Source organism: Procambarus clarkii, chromosome 56 (genome assembly GCF_040958095.1).
Source record: "Procambarus clarkii isolate CNS0578487 chromosome 56, FALCON_Pclarkii_2.0, whole genome shotgun sequence".
NCBI classification, from domain to species: domain Eukaryota; kingdom Metazoa; phylum Arthropoda; class Malacostraca; order Decapoda; family Cambaridae; genus Procambarus; species Procambarus clarkii.
In genome coordinates this window covers 22,094,661-22,108,125 of record NC_091205.1, presented here as the reverse complement: position 1 = coordinate 22,108,125, position 13,465 = coordinate 22,094,661, and the positions used below count along the sequence as shown (strand labels likewise).

Below are 13,465 nucleotides of genomic sequence, written 5' to 3'. Positions count from 1 at the left end.
AGTCTGCCTCTCTGACCCAACAACTGTTCTATTAAGCAAAGTAGTTGATGATGCTTTCTCGGTAAATAGCAACACAACACTCCAATCCAGCCCACTCAATCCTCCATAAGTATTGTCTCGCCAGTTCACTTTTTCCAGGTTATCAGTATGGCGTCTCTTGCTGGACTCCCAGCCTACAGGTGTCCCCACACACTCAACAGACAGAAGGACTCATCCCCAGAAATCATACAACTCTTGATGAATATTGATCTCCTCACAACTTGTACTCAGGTCCACTCAGCTTGCTCCCGCCCTTAGTGGCAGCAGATACTGAAATCAGGCTTGTATTGTCCTAAGAGTTTGTTGGTCCGAATACTTGTACATTATGTTCTCGTTACCGTAGTTGTATTCACTGTACCTCGCCACTAATACTGTTCTCATTAATAACAGTTAAAAGTAATCTCTACTAATTAATTATTCTTTTTACTTAATCACTAATGAACAATCCCTACACTACCTCATAGTTGATCATCACTACTTGTAATCCTCGAATAGTCGCCACACTTTCCATACACTCTAAAATAATCACTTAACTGTTCCACGATTGTCCCAATGTATAGTTCGCTTCAAATATGGGTGTTTCTTAATGTGCTCCTACATTGCATAGACCACTAAACTCGCTCAGTTAACCTTAACCACTGATCAGGCTGTTTGGCGGCCTTCCCATCTGTGGTTCCCAAAAAAGTTGACGATCACGTATGGACGATCGATGGAAGACGATCGATGGAAGTGCCACAGGGGGGCACTTCCATCGCCCCGGTGGCTTCATAAATGTCGCTGTGATCTCCAACACCAATGACGTCCCTAGTCCTGGTTGGAGATTTTCTCTGCGACGGTCGTAGTCGCTGGAGTTCCATCTACAAGGTGATCTCCAACACAACGCCGGGGCCATACTCCACCAGTGTGTGACGCTCCTGTCAGGTCCTCTGCTACTGACCGACTACTGCCAAATAATGACTGATCGAACGGCTAACTGTCCCATCCGGCCACTGAACACGATCACTGCTCACTCTAGACTAGGACTTACATATAGTCAAGATTATCCAGTGGGTGAATGTGGAAGAGAACGCCAGACTGAAGAGAGGAGTTGACTTTGGAGTCAAGTGTATGCCTAGGTTTTCGTCAAGAGTTAGGACTGTTTATACGTTTGTTGTAAAAGAAACAAGTGATTTTGGATTTTCTTGGGTTTGTCTGAAATCATCAGTTGTATTCCCAGGATGTCACTTTAATCTAGTTTTTCGTGATAAGTTGTCAGTGGAGTGATATAGTCAGTGTAGCATATAATGAGCTGCAGTTAACGACTGGGTCACGAATGTCGTTAACGTAGAGAACATATAATGTCGTGTACACCTGAGCATTTTAACTTCAATAACCAATACATACCGTTGTAACCTTCATCACACCTGCAGATACCAGAGCCAGTACAGAGGCCATGACCGTGGCAGGCGTAGGGGCACGGTGGTCCAATGTAGAGGCCACGTAAGGCAAACTCTCCTGCAGGAGTCTCACTGGGGTTCTCCTGCACCCACCGCAGCTGCACTGACCTGTCACAAACACCTATGTTATCTTTTCATTGTATCATTGTAGGTGGTAATAATGGAATAACGGTTAAGTAATTATGAAGAAAGAGATAGATATGACAATACGACTATGTAGCACTTGGAAGGGATATAAGAATATGGATCATGGATAGAACGGATGAAGGAACGGTCCCCAACCACCTGGATCGTCGGGGGATCGAACGCCGACCTCAAGAAGCGAGGTCGTCGCTGTACTGACCAGTCCAGTTGATGTGAATGAGGGAGACTGCAAGGAAAGGCTGCGAGTCCAACCTTTCTTGCACAGTGGCAACGATTCAATCGGGGAGGTAGGGCAGATGAACCCCACACAACTATCAATAACAAATGACAAAACCATGATCATGTAGTTCTAATACAATATTGAACGAGTTTCACTTGGGCCTCACCCTTGAGCCAGCCTGTGGTCGACAGGAATAAGGACGCGGGTCCAGGGTCCGTGGTGGCCCGGGTGGTAGACGCTGGGTTCCTTCGGGCCATGACAGTGGAGAGCTGCAGCAGGGCATCCCTCCACCACCAGCGCCCAGTTCACCCCACCATCCTTGGAGTACTGCAGGAGCACCGGCCGCCCCTCCGCCGCCGCCTTGCCGCATCCCACGCTGATCTGCGGGTGTCACGAGGTGGTCTCTATGGTTACTACAGTATCATGCAGCTCTGGAGATAATCTTCATACTATTGTGCAGTTACCCTCTTAAACAGTCTCTACAATATCTAGTATACAGTCTCCACACTGTCTTGTATACAGTCTCAACACAAATATACAGTCATCAAAATATCTAGTATACATTCGCCACAATATCCAGTATTCAGTCTCCACAATATCTAGTATACATTCGCCACAATATCTAGTATTCAGTCTCCACAATATCTAGTATACAGTCTCCACAATATCTAGTATACAGTCTCCACAATATCTAGTATACAGTCTCCACAATATCTAGTATACAGTCTCAACAATATCTAGTATATAAGCTCCATAATATCTAGTATACAGTCTGCACAATATCTAGTATATAGTCGCCACAATATCTAATATATAACCTCCATAATATCTAGTATACAGTCTCCACACCAATATAAAGAGCCTCCACAACATCTAGTACACAGTCTCCACGCCAATATAAAGAGCCTCCACAACATCTAGTACACAGTCTCCACGCCAATATAAAGAGCCTCCACAACATCTAGTACACAGTCTCCACGCCAATATAAAGAGTCTCCACAACATCTAGTACACAGTCTCCACACCAATATAAAGAGTCTCCACAACATCTAGTACACAGTCTCCACGCCAATATAAAGAGTCTCCACACACAAGCATACACTAACACACCTGGAAAGTGATAACGTCCTCCTGCAGCAAGGTGAGCTGGTTGGTGACTGCCTGACGAAGGGGCTCGGTACCGTCCATGACCTGAGCAGCGTCGTCGCTGCCACAGTAGCTGGCGTGATGGTTCCCCGTCACCCTCAGCCACGGAGACGCCACCAGGGAGTTGGGCTACACGCAGCCCAGCAAAAAAAATAATAAAAAAGTCACGCACCTCAGTGATCTCAAAAGTGTTACACACACTTGTAACACTTTGTGAAGTATAAGTAATATTCAACAATAAAGGTGTTCATGGAACCCTCAAAAGGAAATAAAAGCTGAAGGCCTGGAGCTGTGCCATAATGTATAATAAATATTAATAGTGACAAAACAACATTCGGCCAAAATATATGAAGACAAATACATAAAATATATGGAAAGAAAATCAGCAAAACAGCCGTAGAAAGTGTAAACAATGCCAAAAAAAGATAAACGATGAAGGAAATAATCAAGACTAAAAGAAGAAGAATGAAAACACACAAGAAACAAGTGAATAACGACGGAAAATTCCATACCAAATTAACAGGAAATTGATAGGACACAAATTGAGAAGTATGAGGGGGGGGGGGGGGGGGTAGGAGAATGGGAGCATTACGGACGATACAGACCACCACCGCTGCCACAAGGCTTAACACAAGCACAAATGAGAAACAAATGAACACAGTGGAGATGACGAACAATGACGTAACTACTGAAGACATATACAAACTAACTAAACCGTGAACATTGCTTGAAAACAACAAAAAGCCTGTTGATGTAAAGACAAATTAGAGCAAGTCACGAACACTAAGATTAATAATATTAGGAGTAATGACAAAGTTATTACCACTAACTTCATTCAAAAACAATCAAGAGCCTAACAACAAACATTAACGATACACGCAAACAAACGCAATACGTAATTAGTTCAATTAGTTCATTAAGAAACCCAAGCCAATCCTTAGGGTGAGAGAGAAAGGTGACAGTCACATAATGGGTTCAAGGCCAGGATACAACAAGCATTTAGGCATTCCCTTACGAAACATGTACATCTTTCAACAATTATGGCAGCTTTATTTACGTTATTAAATGGTTTATGAGCTTCGACTCGTCACACTCCAAAGTTATTATTGTTGTAAGAATCTTATAGTGCTTCGAAGCTCATACATTGTTAAATAAACGTAAACCAAGCCGCCATGATGCAGGAGAGATGAACAGGTTTCCTAAATGGATGCGTAAATGCTTGATGAATTCTGGTTGTGAGCCGCAAGACACTGACGGAAAAGTCTGCCTGGATGGAGCTGGTGTGAGTGTCGTGGGAGATCCTGAGGTTGTCGAAGGCCCACTGGTTCCTGTCCTGGTGGTTGGGCTGCCACAGCCTGAACCGCACCACCCCGGACTCGCTCTTCACCACCTCGTCTGCCAACTCCCCACGAAACAGCCTGTAGATTATCCAAGGTGGTACGCTCAATAAGTTGTATTATCCTGCCCTGGCTTTGTGCCCTGGAGAGGCTATTCCAGATCGACAACCAGAGCGCAACTCCATAATCTCCTGAGACATACCAGGCATTACACCAAGAAAACAGAAAGCACCGTTTGTAACTTACGCGGGGGTCCTGTAATGAGAGGGAAGGAGCTCCTGCAGAAGGGACCAGCTGATTCCACCGTCAGTGGAGTACTCGAGGACGACGCTACCGGCGTTGAGGGTCTCCTCCTGGTCTCCCGGGAGGCAGGTGCTGCCTATGCCGCTTCCGATCACCAGCACGAACTGTATGATCTCCAGGTCCTGGGCGTTGATGTCGTCACTCTCCCACTCCCGCACTCCTGGCTGTGCGCCACACACACACACACAAAGAATATCAGAACCTTCATAATAAAATACCATCACGTTTGTCATTTACCCTCTCACGTGTTCACATATTTAACATTGGTACATTCAACATTGATAGTTTATTGGTACATTTCCTATCAAACACTTTTAAACATGTGAGTAAAAAGTTTTACATCAATGAATATTCCCGGAAATTAGTTTCCTTTTTTTAAGGCGAGTTCAATTTATAGTCACACGGTCACAAGGACATGTTGTTGACTTGAAGCTTTTGTGTTCAGATCTCGGGATTAAATGTTCACATCAGATAAAGACGTATACGGATGTCAAGTGAAGCAAAGTTAGCTCCTTTTGAAAGGGTTTCATCTTAAATGTCTGAAGACATAGCAAGAGTTGCTATGCTGGCCAAGACAACTACTAAACAGTGCCTTCAGTGCCCTCACTAGCTGAGGAGTGTTAGTGGTAGGCCGAGGGTTAGGGGGGTGAAGAAATGGTGTGAAGGATGGTGACGTTCGAGGAAGTGTTGTAAAGGATGAGAAGGGTTGAGGAAGGAGAGTGTGAGGGATAGAGAGGCTGGAGAAAGGAGTGTGAGGGATGGAGAGAATTGAGGAAGGAGTGTGAGGGATGGAGAGGGTCGAGGAAGGAGTGAGAGTGATGGAGAGGGTTGAAGAAGGAGTGTGAGGGGTGACCAACACAAAGCACCTCCCCGGCTCACCCCCAGAAAGCTTCCCGCTACACGATAACTCGCGACGATATACTCACGGCTCCGAAATACAAGCTCTTCCCGGAGACAACATTACCGCAGCCCTCCTCCTGCGTGGCCTGGGCGCCACCCGTCACTTGAAACTCATACTTGGCGACGTCGTCACCGGTGTCGAAGGTGGCATCGATCTCCCGGTGAAGCTTGTCAAGAGGGAGACACTTGTGTCCGTGGAAGTTATCGTCACACCTGATGGCACAAGGTAACTTAGGTTTCCACAAGGTAATTTAAAAAGATTTATACATCATAATAAAATGGTGCTATATACTTAGATGTAGATCTATAGCACAAATGTCTATTGCATACACTGTACACAAATTATTAGTTAGAAAAGCAAAGGGCCAGCTTACAGGCATGATACAGGACCCAGGGTTGATGTACACACCTGCAGCAAGATCCAGGGGGTAGTGTACACATCTGCAGGAGGACTAACCTGCAGCCGTCGTGTGTACAGTGACCATGGCCGGAGCAGAGCCCAGGACACTGCTTGCCGATGTACAGGTTGTCTACCGCCCACGACTCCATCATCTCGCTCTCCTCTGCCTGGCGAAGTCGCAGCCTCGTCGATGGCGACCTGTGTATGCACATATAGATATATATATATATGTACTCACCAAGTTCACCTAGTTGTACTCACCTAGTTGTGCTTGCGGGGGTTGAGCTCTGGCTCTTTGGTCCCGCCTCTCAACCGTCAATCAACAGGTGTACAGATTAGTATATAGGCATGATTAGTATATAGGCATATGTATATAGGCATGTATGCTCTTCAGTACAGCACATACATATACTCTGTAGATGTTATATAGGAAACCACATAAGCAAATGACTTGTGAATAAGATGTAAAATATATGTACGAACATTCAAATACAGAGATGCAGTTAATAGCTTCGTTAAACTGTATATGTCAAAAAATTTATATCTTTGAGTAGACATGAGGTCACTAAAGCCAGTATTTAAAAACAAAAATCTTCTTATTATAAGTTGATATTTCAAAACAAAAAATATCCATTCTAACCCACACCATCAACAATTCTGGCAAAGTTCCTGACAAAGATTCAACTAACACGATGACAATAGCTTAGTGATCCCATTTTTTCTTGCCTATTAAACCCTAACTTTGGACTTTCAGAATTAGTGAATATATAGAAAAATATAATTAATAAATGAAGGTTACCTGGATTATAAGATTATTTGTGGGGGAGGGGTGAAGAGGGAGAGGGGTGAAAAGGAAGGGGGAGAGGGGTGCAGAGGAAGGGGAGGTTACCATGTGTGTTGTGGGAGTCTGAGGGTGACTCTCTTCCAGTGGGGGAACTCGGAGGCGTGGTAGACGGTGCCGCGGGTGAAATGAGAGTGACAGCCAGGCGTGGAGGGCGTGCATGGCCGGTCCACCAGCTGCCAGGTAATCCCGTGGTTAACCGAGTACTCCAGCACCACCTGCAACACACACCAGCTGGTCAGTGGATGTTCGTGTGTGCTGGGCTTCAAGCACAACACACACTCCTCCCCCCCCCCCACACACATACACACACCATGTTGCCTCAGCTATGTGTATCCAGTATCATCTTCACTATCACAGTTGAACCGACTATCTACTACACAGCAACATACAGATTCATGCTCCACGTGAACCATCTGTCTCCAGTACCATCTGCAACCCCACATGAACCATGTGTCTCCACTACCAAATGCAACGCTATACACGGAGACACGTAAATCATATGTTTACCGTAAGTGGTATTACTTTATGTCGTTATAAAACATTCCACAATCGTTGTCAAAGTAAAATTTGGAACTATACACATGCATCACATTCTTCAAAATCTTGAGTGTTAAAGTGATCGATGATCCCTTTACATTGACAGGTGATCAACAAGACAGTTGTCTTAGATTAGGATAATTAACGAATGCTAAGTTTCTTGAGAACAAAAATATTTGCAAATTCTATTATTCCAATTCTATTATTCCAATTCTATTATTCTAATTCTATTATTTGTAGGGGCCTCGTAGCCTGGTGGATAGCGAGCAGGACTCGTAATTCTGTGGCGCGGGTTCGATTCCCGCACGAGGCAGAAACAAATGGGCAAAGTTTCTTTCACCCTGAATGCCCCTGTTACCTAGCAGTAAATAGGGAGCTGGGAGTTAGTCAGCTGTCACGGGCTGCTTCCTGGGGGTGGAGGCCTGGTCGAAGACCGGGCCGCGGGGACACTAAAGCCCCGAAATCATCTCAAGATAACCTCAAGATAACCTTCCTATTTAAGCAAAACTTAATTTTTTTGTTAATCCAAGTCTTACTCAATGCAGTAATAACAAGTGTAACTTTATAAACCTAGACAGATACGCAAATTTTTCAGGTTCATCCTCCTACTGAACACAAAATATCAATACAATTTTTGCTGGGAAAATCTAATCCAAGGCAAGCCGGTTCATACGGAAACTCGTAGCGACTGATGCGACGACCAGCACCTTATTGGGTGTTTCCTGGGGCTGTGTGTCGCCGCAGCCGATGACCAGGTCGAACTGAATCATATAGGAAGGGCCGACGCCGATGGACTTGGTCTCCATGAAGCGAGAGGCGCCGCTGGCAATGATGTCCCCGAAGATGAGGGCGGAGTCGTGGCCGCAGGCGTCCCCGCCCACCTCCCCGAGGTGGAACCTAAACCAACACTTGTTTATTCTTCACTTAACAACACTACATGTATTTATATATACTCTATATATGTATAATATAAACAGCAACAGATTACAACAACTTAAAATCATAACAAAAGCTTAAACAAATTGAATCTTAATAAAGAAACCCAGAACCGGTTGAGTAGTAGTTACCTGAGAGAGTTGTTAGCGGCCGCTCCGTCGCTAAAGTCGAGTTGGATGGTGTTGAAGATGTGCGAGGTGATGGTGAGGTCGTCGACGGCCCAGATGTCCCGCCCTGCTCCAGAGTGCCGCTCCTGCCACACCTGGAACCTGCAGCCAGGTCCCCGCGCCCCGCCAGGCACCTCCAGCGATATGTGGCTGCAAATGACGGTGTTGACACCACGTTTTTACTTAACAGCAAATGTGTATACAGAGAAGGACCGTAAGTTTAAACACGGGTTATGAAACTATAGTAAGAGCACCTCTGGTGTACATGTTCCAAGGTTGCTCCAGTGTGTGTACATGTACATGTTCCAAGGTTGCTCCAGTGTGTGTACATGTACATGTTCCAAGGTTGCTCCAGTGTGTGTACATGTACATGTTCCAAGGTTGCTCCAGTGTGTGTACATGTACATGTTCCAAGGTTGCTCCAGTGTGCGTGTATATGTTCCAAGGTTGCTCCAGTGTGTGTACATGTACATGTTCCAAGGTTGATCCAGTGTGTGTACATGTACATGTTCCAAGGTTGCTCCAGTGTGTGTGTACATGTACATGTTCCAAGGTTGCTCCAGTGTGTGTACATGTACATGTTCCAAGGTTGCTCCAGTGTGTGTACATGTACATGTTCCAAGGTTGCTCCAGTGTGTGTACATGTACATGTTCCAAGGTTGATCCAGTGTGTGTACATGTACATGTTCCAAGGTTGCTCCAGTGTGTGTACATGTACATGTTCCAAGGTTGCTCCAGTGTGTGTACATGTACATGTTCCAAGGTTGCTCCAGTGTGTGTACATGTACATGTTCCAAGGTTGCTCCAGTGTGTGTACATGTACATGTTCCAAGGTTGCTCCAGTGTGTGTACATGTACATGTTCCAAGGTTGCTCCAGTGTACATGTACATGTTCCAAGGTTGCTCCAGTGTGTGTACATGTTCATGTTCCAAGGTTGATCCAGTGTGTGTGTACATGTACATGTTCCAAGGTTGCTCCAGTGTGTGTACATGTACATGTTCCAAGGTTGCTCCAGTGTGTGTACATGTACATGTTCCAAGGTTGCTCCAGTGTACATGTACATGTTCCAAGGTTGCTCCAGTGTGTGTACATGTTCCAAGGTTGCTCCAGTGTGTGTGTACATGTACATGTTCCAAGGTTGCTCCAGTGTGTGTACATGTACATGTTCCAAGGTTGCTCCAGTGTGTGTACATGTACATGTTCCAAGGTTGCTCCAGTGTGTGTGTACATGTACATGTTCCAAGGTTGCTCCAGTGTACATGTACATGTTCCAAGGTTGCTCCAGTGTGTGTACATGTACATGTTCCAAGATTGCTCCAGTGTGTGTGTACATGTTCCAAGGCTGTTCCAGTGTGTAACATTAGCTTTTATATTACACCAATAAAACATAGCAGTTACCTATCAATTCGAGGCTCTATCTGCGATAATATATGTTAAATGGGCTACTTTGATAGATATTACTCAGGATATAGCAAATATACAGTTCCAGGATTTCTTAACCATTCACTCTTTATTACTTTATTAAGAAATACTTAGTATTTCTCCTATCCTTTGCCCAGACAATTATTTTCTACAAACTACAGTGAACTGCCCTTTAGGAGGGAGGATATAACGTGAGGAATACGATTCAGTATGATTTAGGTTCGTGGTTCGTATGATTCAGTTAAGGATTGTATTGTTGTGTGTGCGAGAGCCTAGCCTGTATTGTATGCATATGTGGCAAGAGTGTAAAAAATCTATGTGACACATGTTAGGTGGTGCAGATGTAGAGAATACACGTGAGGCAGGTGTGTAGTGGAGGAACAACAGAACCACTTACTCTGTTGAGAATTCCCTTGCTTGATCCGTTGTGGTCATCCCTGGTAAGGAAGGTGTGTGGTGGTGATGCCTTGGGGACATCTTTGTGGCAAGTAAAGGGTGCAGATGGTGCTGTCATTTGCGGTAGAGGATTATGATGAAAGTTTGTGGCAGAGGTGTGTGATAGACGCGTATGGCGTGATATAGACGTTTGGTAAAGGTTTGTAAAGAGGTGTATGATAAAGGTTTGTAGTAGAGAAGTGTGGTAAAGGTTCGTGATAGAAGCGCATGGAAAAAAAAACATAGTGGCAGTGAGGTGGAGGAAGGAGGTCACCCACCTGGGTTCCTTGTAGGTTTTGGCGGGAAGGGTGTGAAGTAGATGCCAGGTGACTCCTCCGTCACAAGAATAGTGGACGTAGACGCTCTCGTTGTCCTCGTCTGGTCCAGGACACTTACCCACCTGTCGACCAACACGCGTCAGTACTCCACAAACCTCCTTACTTGGTAATTATGTCACACCTTCAATCTACCTGTTATCTATTTGACTAAAAACTATTATATTGTATTTCTCACATCGCTGTGGGTGCCGGCGACGTAGTTAAACTGGAGAAAGTGTGCGTTGGTGGTGTTGATGTCGACGGTGGTGAGGGCGCGCGGCCCCCGCCCACTGAACACGGCAGCTGTGCCCGCTCCTACCACGCCACACCTGTAGCTGCTCGAGCCCCCTGACATCTGTGGACACACACACGCACATATAGACATAATTGGGCACCTGGGTTGTTGCTGGGCATGCTCGTGCATACTCACAAACACAGACAGCGTAACTATTGTATAATGTACATATACATTTCGAAGTGCAGCAACAAGGCCGCTACAGAATATGGTAAGATGGATGCGTATGGTGCCGTGAAAGGGGAACATACTGGGGACACACCTTGAGTATGTTGGCGTTGTTGACAAGGGTGGTGGAGAAGGGCTCCGAAATATACACTGGGTTGTCTCTGTCTGGCTCCTCGCATGATGATCCACTGTACCCGTACTCACACCTGGTGGCACGAACACACGATGGCAGAGTCAGTGAGTGTGTAAGAGTGAGAGTGAGAGAGAGTATATATATCCAGTATATAACATGGCTCTCACATAGCACACACAATGGCCCCTGCATCAGGAGCAGTAACACAGCACCAACGTACTTGCACCGTCCTTCAGGCTGACAGAGACCCCGCCCGTTGCATCCCTGAGGGCACCTGCCGATGTACACGTTGTCCAACGCCCACCAACGGGGTTTCGCGCCCTTGTCGTCGTCCAGTTGGCGCACCCGCAGTCGAGTATTAGGCGTGAGGGAGATGTAGGGCAGCGGCAGGGTCACCAAGCCCCATCTACACGCACCAGAACAGTAAGCAGCTTGGTGAAACATCATGGAAAGATGTCATGAGTGTACACACTGACATAGAAGGACACATATAGTGACAGTGATTCAGATTGACTAAAATGGGATTTTATACATTAATAACAAATATTGTGCAAGTATGAAGTAGTTAGGATACGTAAATACAGAAACGGAGTCTATTGTAAATACAATGTTGTGGGTAAATTATAATTCGGCTAATGTTTATCAAAATATTGCCAAATGTTAGTAATTATTATTGCTCATTTGTGGGATCTTATTTCAACTAATGCATTAGTACATAGGAGTGGAGGCAGATTGCTTCTAATACCGAGTAATAACATGAAATAGTTCCGTGACGGACCTTCGTCCCCTGGTCGAGAAGGACCCCTCTCCCCCCCAAGGAGGCCTGGTCGACAACCGGGCCGCGGGGACGCTAAGCCCCGGAAGCACCTCAAGGTAACCTGTAAACAGATAAGAAGCCCATCTTGGCCACCGACGTTACCCATCCCCCCCCAATCCCCCAATAGAAGAGTGCGAGAAACCAACAAGTTAGGCTGACCTGTCGATGTGCTCTGGCAGGAGTGCCGAAGTGAGGGCCGAGTGGGCTCCTGGGCAGGCTCCAGGGAGGCAGCGACGGTGGAGGGAGGTCCAAGTGGCCCCTCCGTCAGAGCTGCTCTCCACATCCACCTCGCTCACACCTCCTCCACACTCAAGGTTCACACGCGCCTGCACCCACACCCCCAAGGACTCAATTAGTGTCATGATGAGGGCCTTCTCCTGACGCAGTCACCGCTAAAACTACTCTTTGTGACTTGTGACAGTATACAACTACTGCTGCTGCTGCTGTTGATCTTGTTGTCAGTGTTCCTGGCGGTGTTTTCCACCTCGACTCCAACTACTGCTACTTTTCCTGCTTCTGATGCAACTATGACAGCTAAAACTACTAAAAGTTATAATACTAATAGTACTAATACTAATATTACTAATACTAATAGTACCACTACTACTACTACTACTACTAGTAGTAGTATTACTATTAATAGTACTATTACTAATAGAACTACTAACAAAACCTACTAATAGTACCACTAACAATAGTACTACTAATAATAATGTTGCTGAGAAAATCAGGAGCCATGAGGAGGATTCGAAACTATGCTCTGGGTACTCCCCAAGCCTTAGATGCATGGGGGGTGCATTGTGTGAAACCCTGATTAGGCTTCAGTGGAAGCCTCAGGAACCCTAGAGGCTTCAGTTGAATCCCAGGTTGCCATGTTTTTGACCATGTCGTGGTGTAGTGGTTTAAGGCGTGTGCTTGAGAGTACCCAGAGCAGAGGTTCGAATCCTTCTCACAGCTTCTACTGATTTTTCTCATTGATACAGCACGTTAATGTGATATCTTTATGCAACAGTGCACAAATATATCTTTGTACAACTAATAGAGCTAATACTACTCTGCCTTAAAATACCATTATATATATGACGACAGATGATTATGCTGTACTGCTTCATCTTACTCAGAGAGAGAGAGAGAGAGAGAGAGAGAGAGAGAGAGAGAGAGAGAGAGAGAGAGAGAGAGAGAGAGAGAGAGAGAGAGAGAGAGAGAGAGAGAGAGAAGAGAGAGAGAGAGAGAGAGAGAGAGAGAGAGAGAGAGAGAGAGAGAGAGAGAGAGAGAGAGAGAGAGAGAGAGAGAGAGAGAGAGAGAGAGAGAGAGACGGACAGAGAGAGAGAAGAATGCCTCACAGACCTGGAAGAAGTGTTGAGGGTGTGCTGGGAGCCAGGGAAGCAGCGTCAGGTGGTCCAACACCCACACGTCCTGATCCTTCTTCCCCGCCTCCTTCTGCTCCACACAGAACCTGCAGCAGAAA

At 45.6% G+C, this 13,465-nt stretch overlaps 1 protein-coding gene across 1 annotated transcript in view; it reads right to left on the bottom strand.

Moving 5' to 3' along the window:
* The window catches only part of LOC123770724 (reelin), a 66,572-nt gene that overhangs the window by 38,184 nt on the left and 14,923 nt on the right, over positions 1-13,465 (bottom strand). The window contains exons 14-29 of the mRNA XM_045762848.2: positions 13,345-13,453; positions 12,157-12,323; positions 11,401-11,586; positions 11,142-11,253; positions 10,781-10,939; positions 10,546-10,667; positions 8,374-8,559; positions 8,014-8,203; positions 6,815-6,984; positions 5,983-6,123; positions 5,552-5,738; positions 4,569-4,789; positions 4,241-4,403; positions 2,950-3,114; positions 2,006-2,220; positions 1,423-1,583 (exon numbers count right to left, since the gene is read on the bottom strand). Coding sequence (XP_045618804.2) covers positions 1,423-1,583; positions 2,006-2,220; positions 2,950-3,114; positions 4,241-4,403; positions 4,569-4,789; positions 5,552-5,738; positions 5,983-6,123; positions 6,815-6,984; positions 8,014-8,203; positions 8,374-8,559; positions 10,546-10,667; positions 10,781-10,939; positions 11,142-11,253; positions 11,401-11,586; positions 12,157-12,323; positions 13,345-13,453 — 2,654 coding nt within the window. The remainder of the gene's footprint in view (positions 1-1,422; positions 1,584-2,005; positions 2,221-2,949; positions 3,115-4,240; positions 4,404-4,568; positions 4,790-5,551; positions 5,739-5,982; positions 6,124-6,814; positions 6,985-8,013; positions 8,204-8,373; positions 8,560-10,545; positions 10,668-10,780; positions 10,940-11,141; positions 11,254-11,400; positions 11,587-12,156; positions 12,324-13,344; positions 13,454-13,465) is intronic.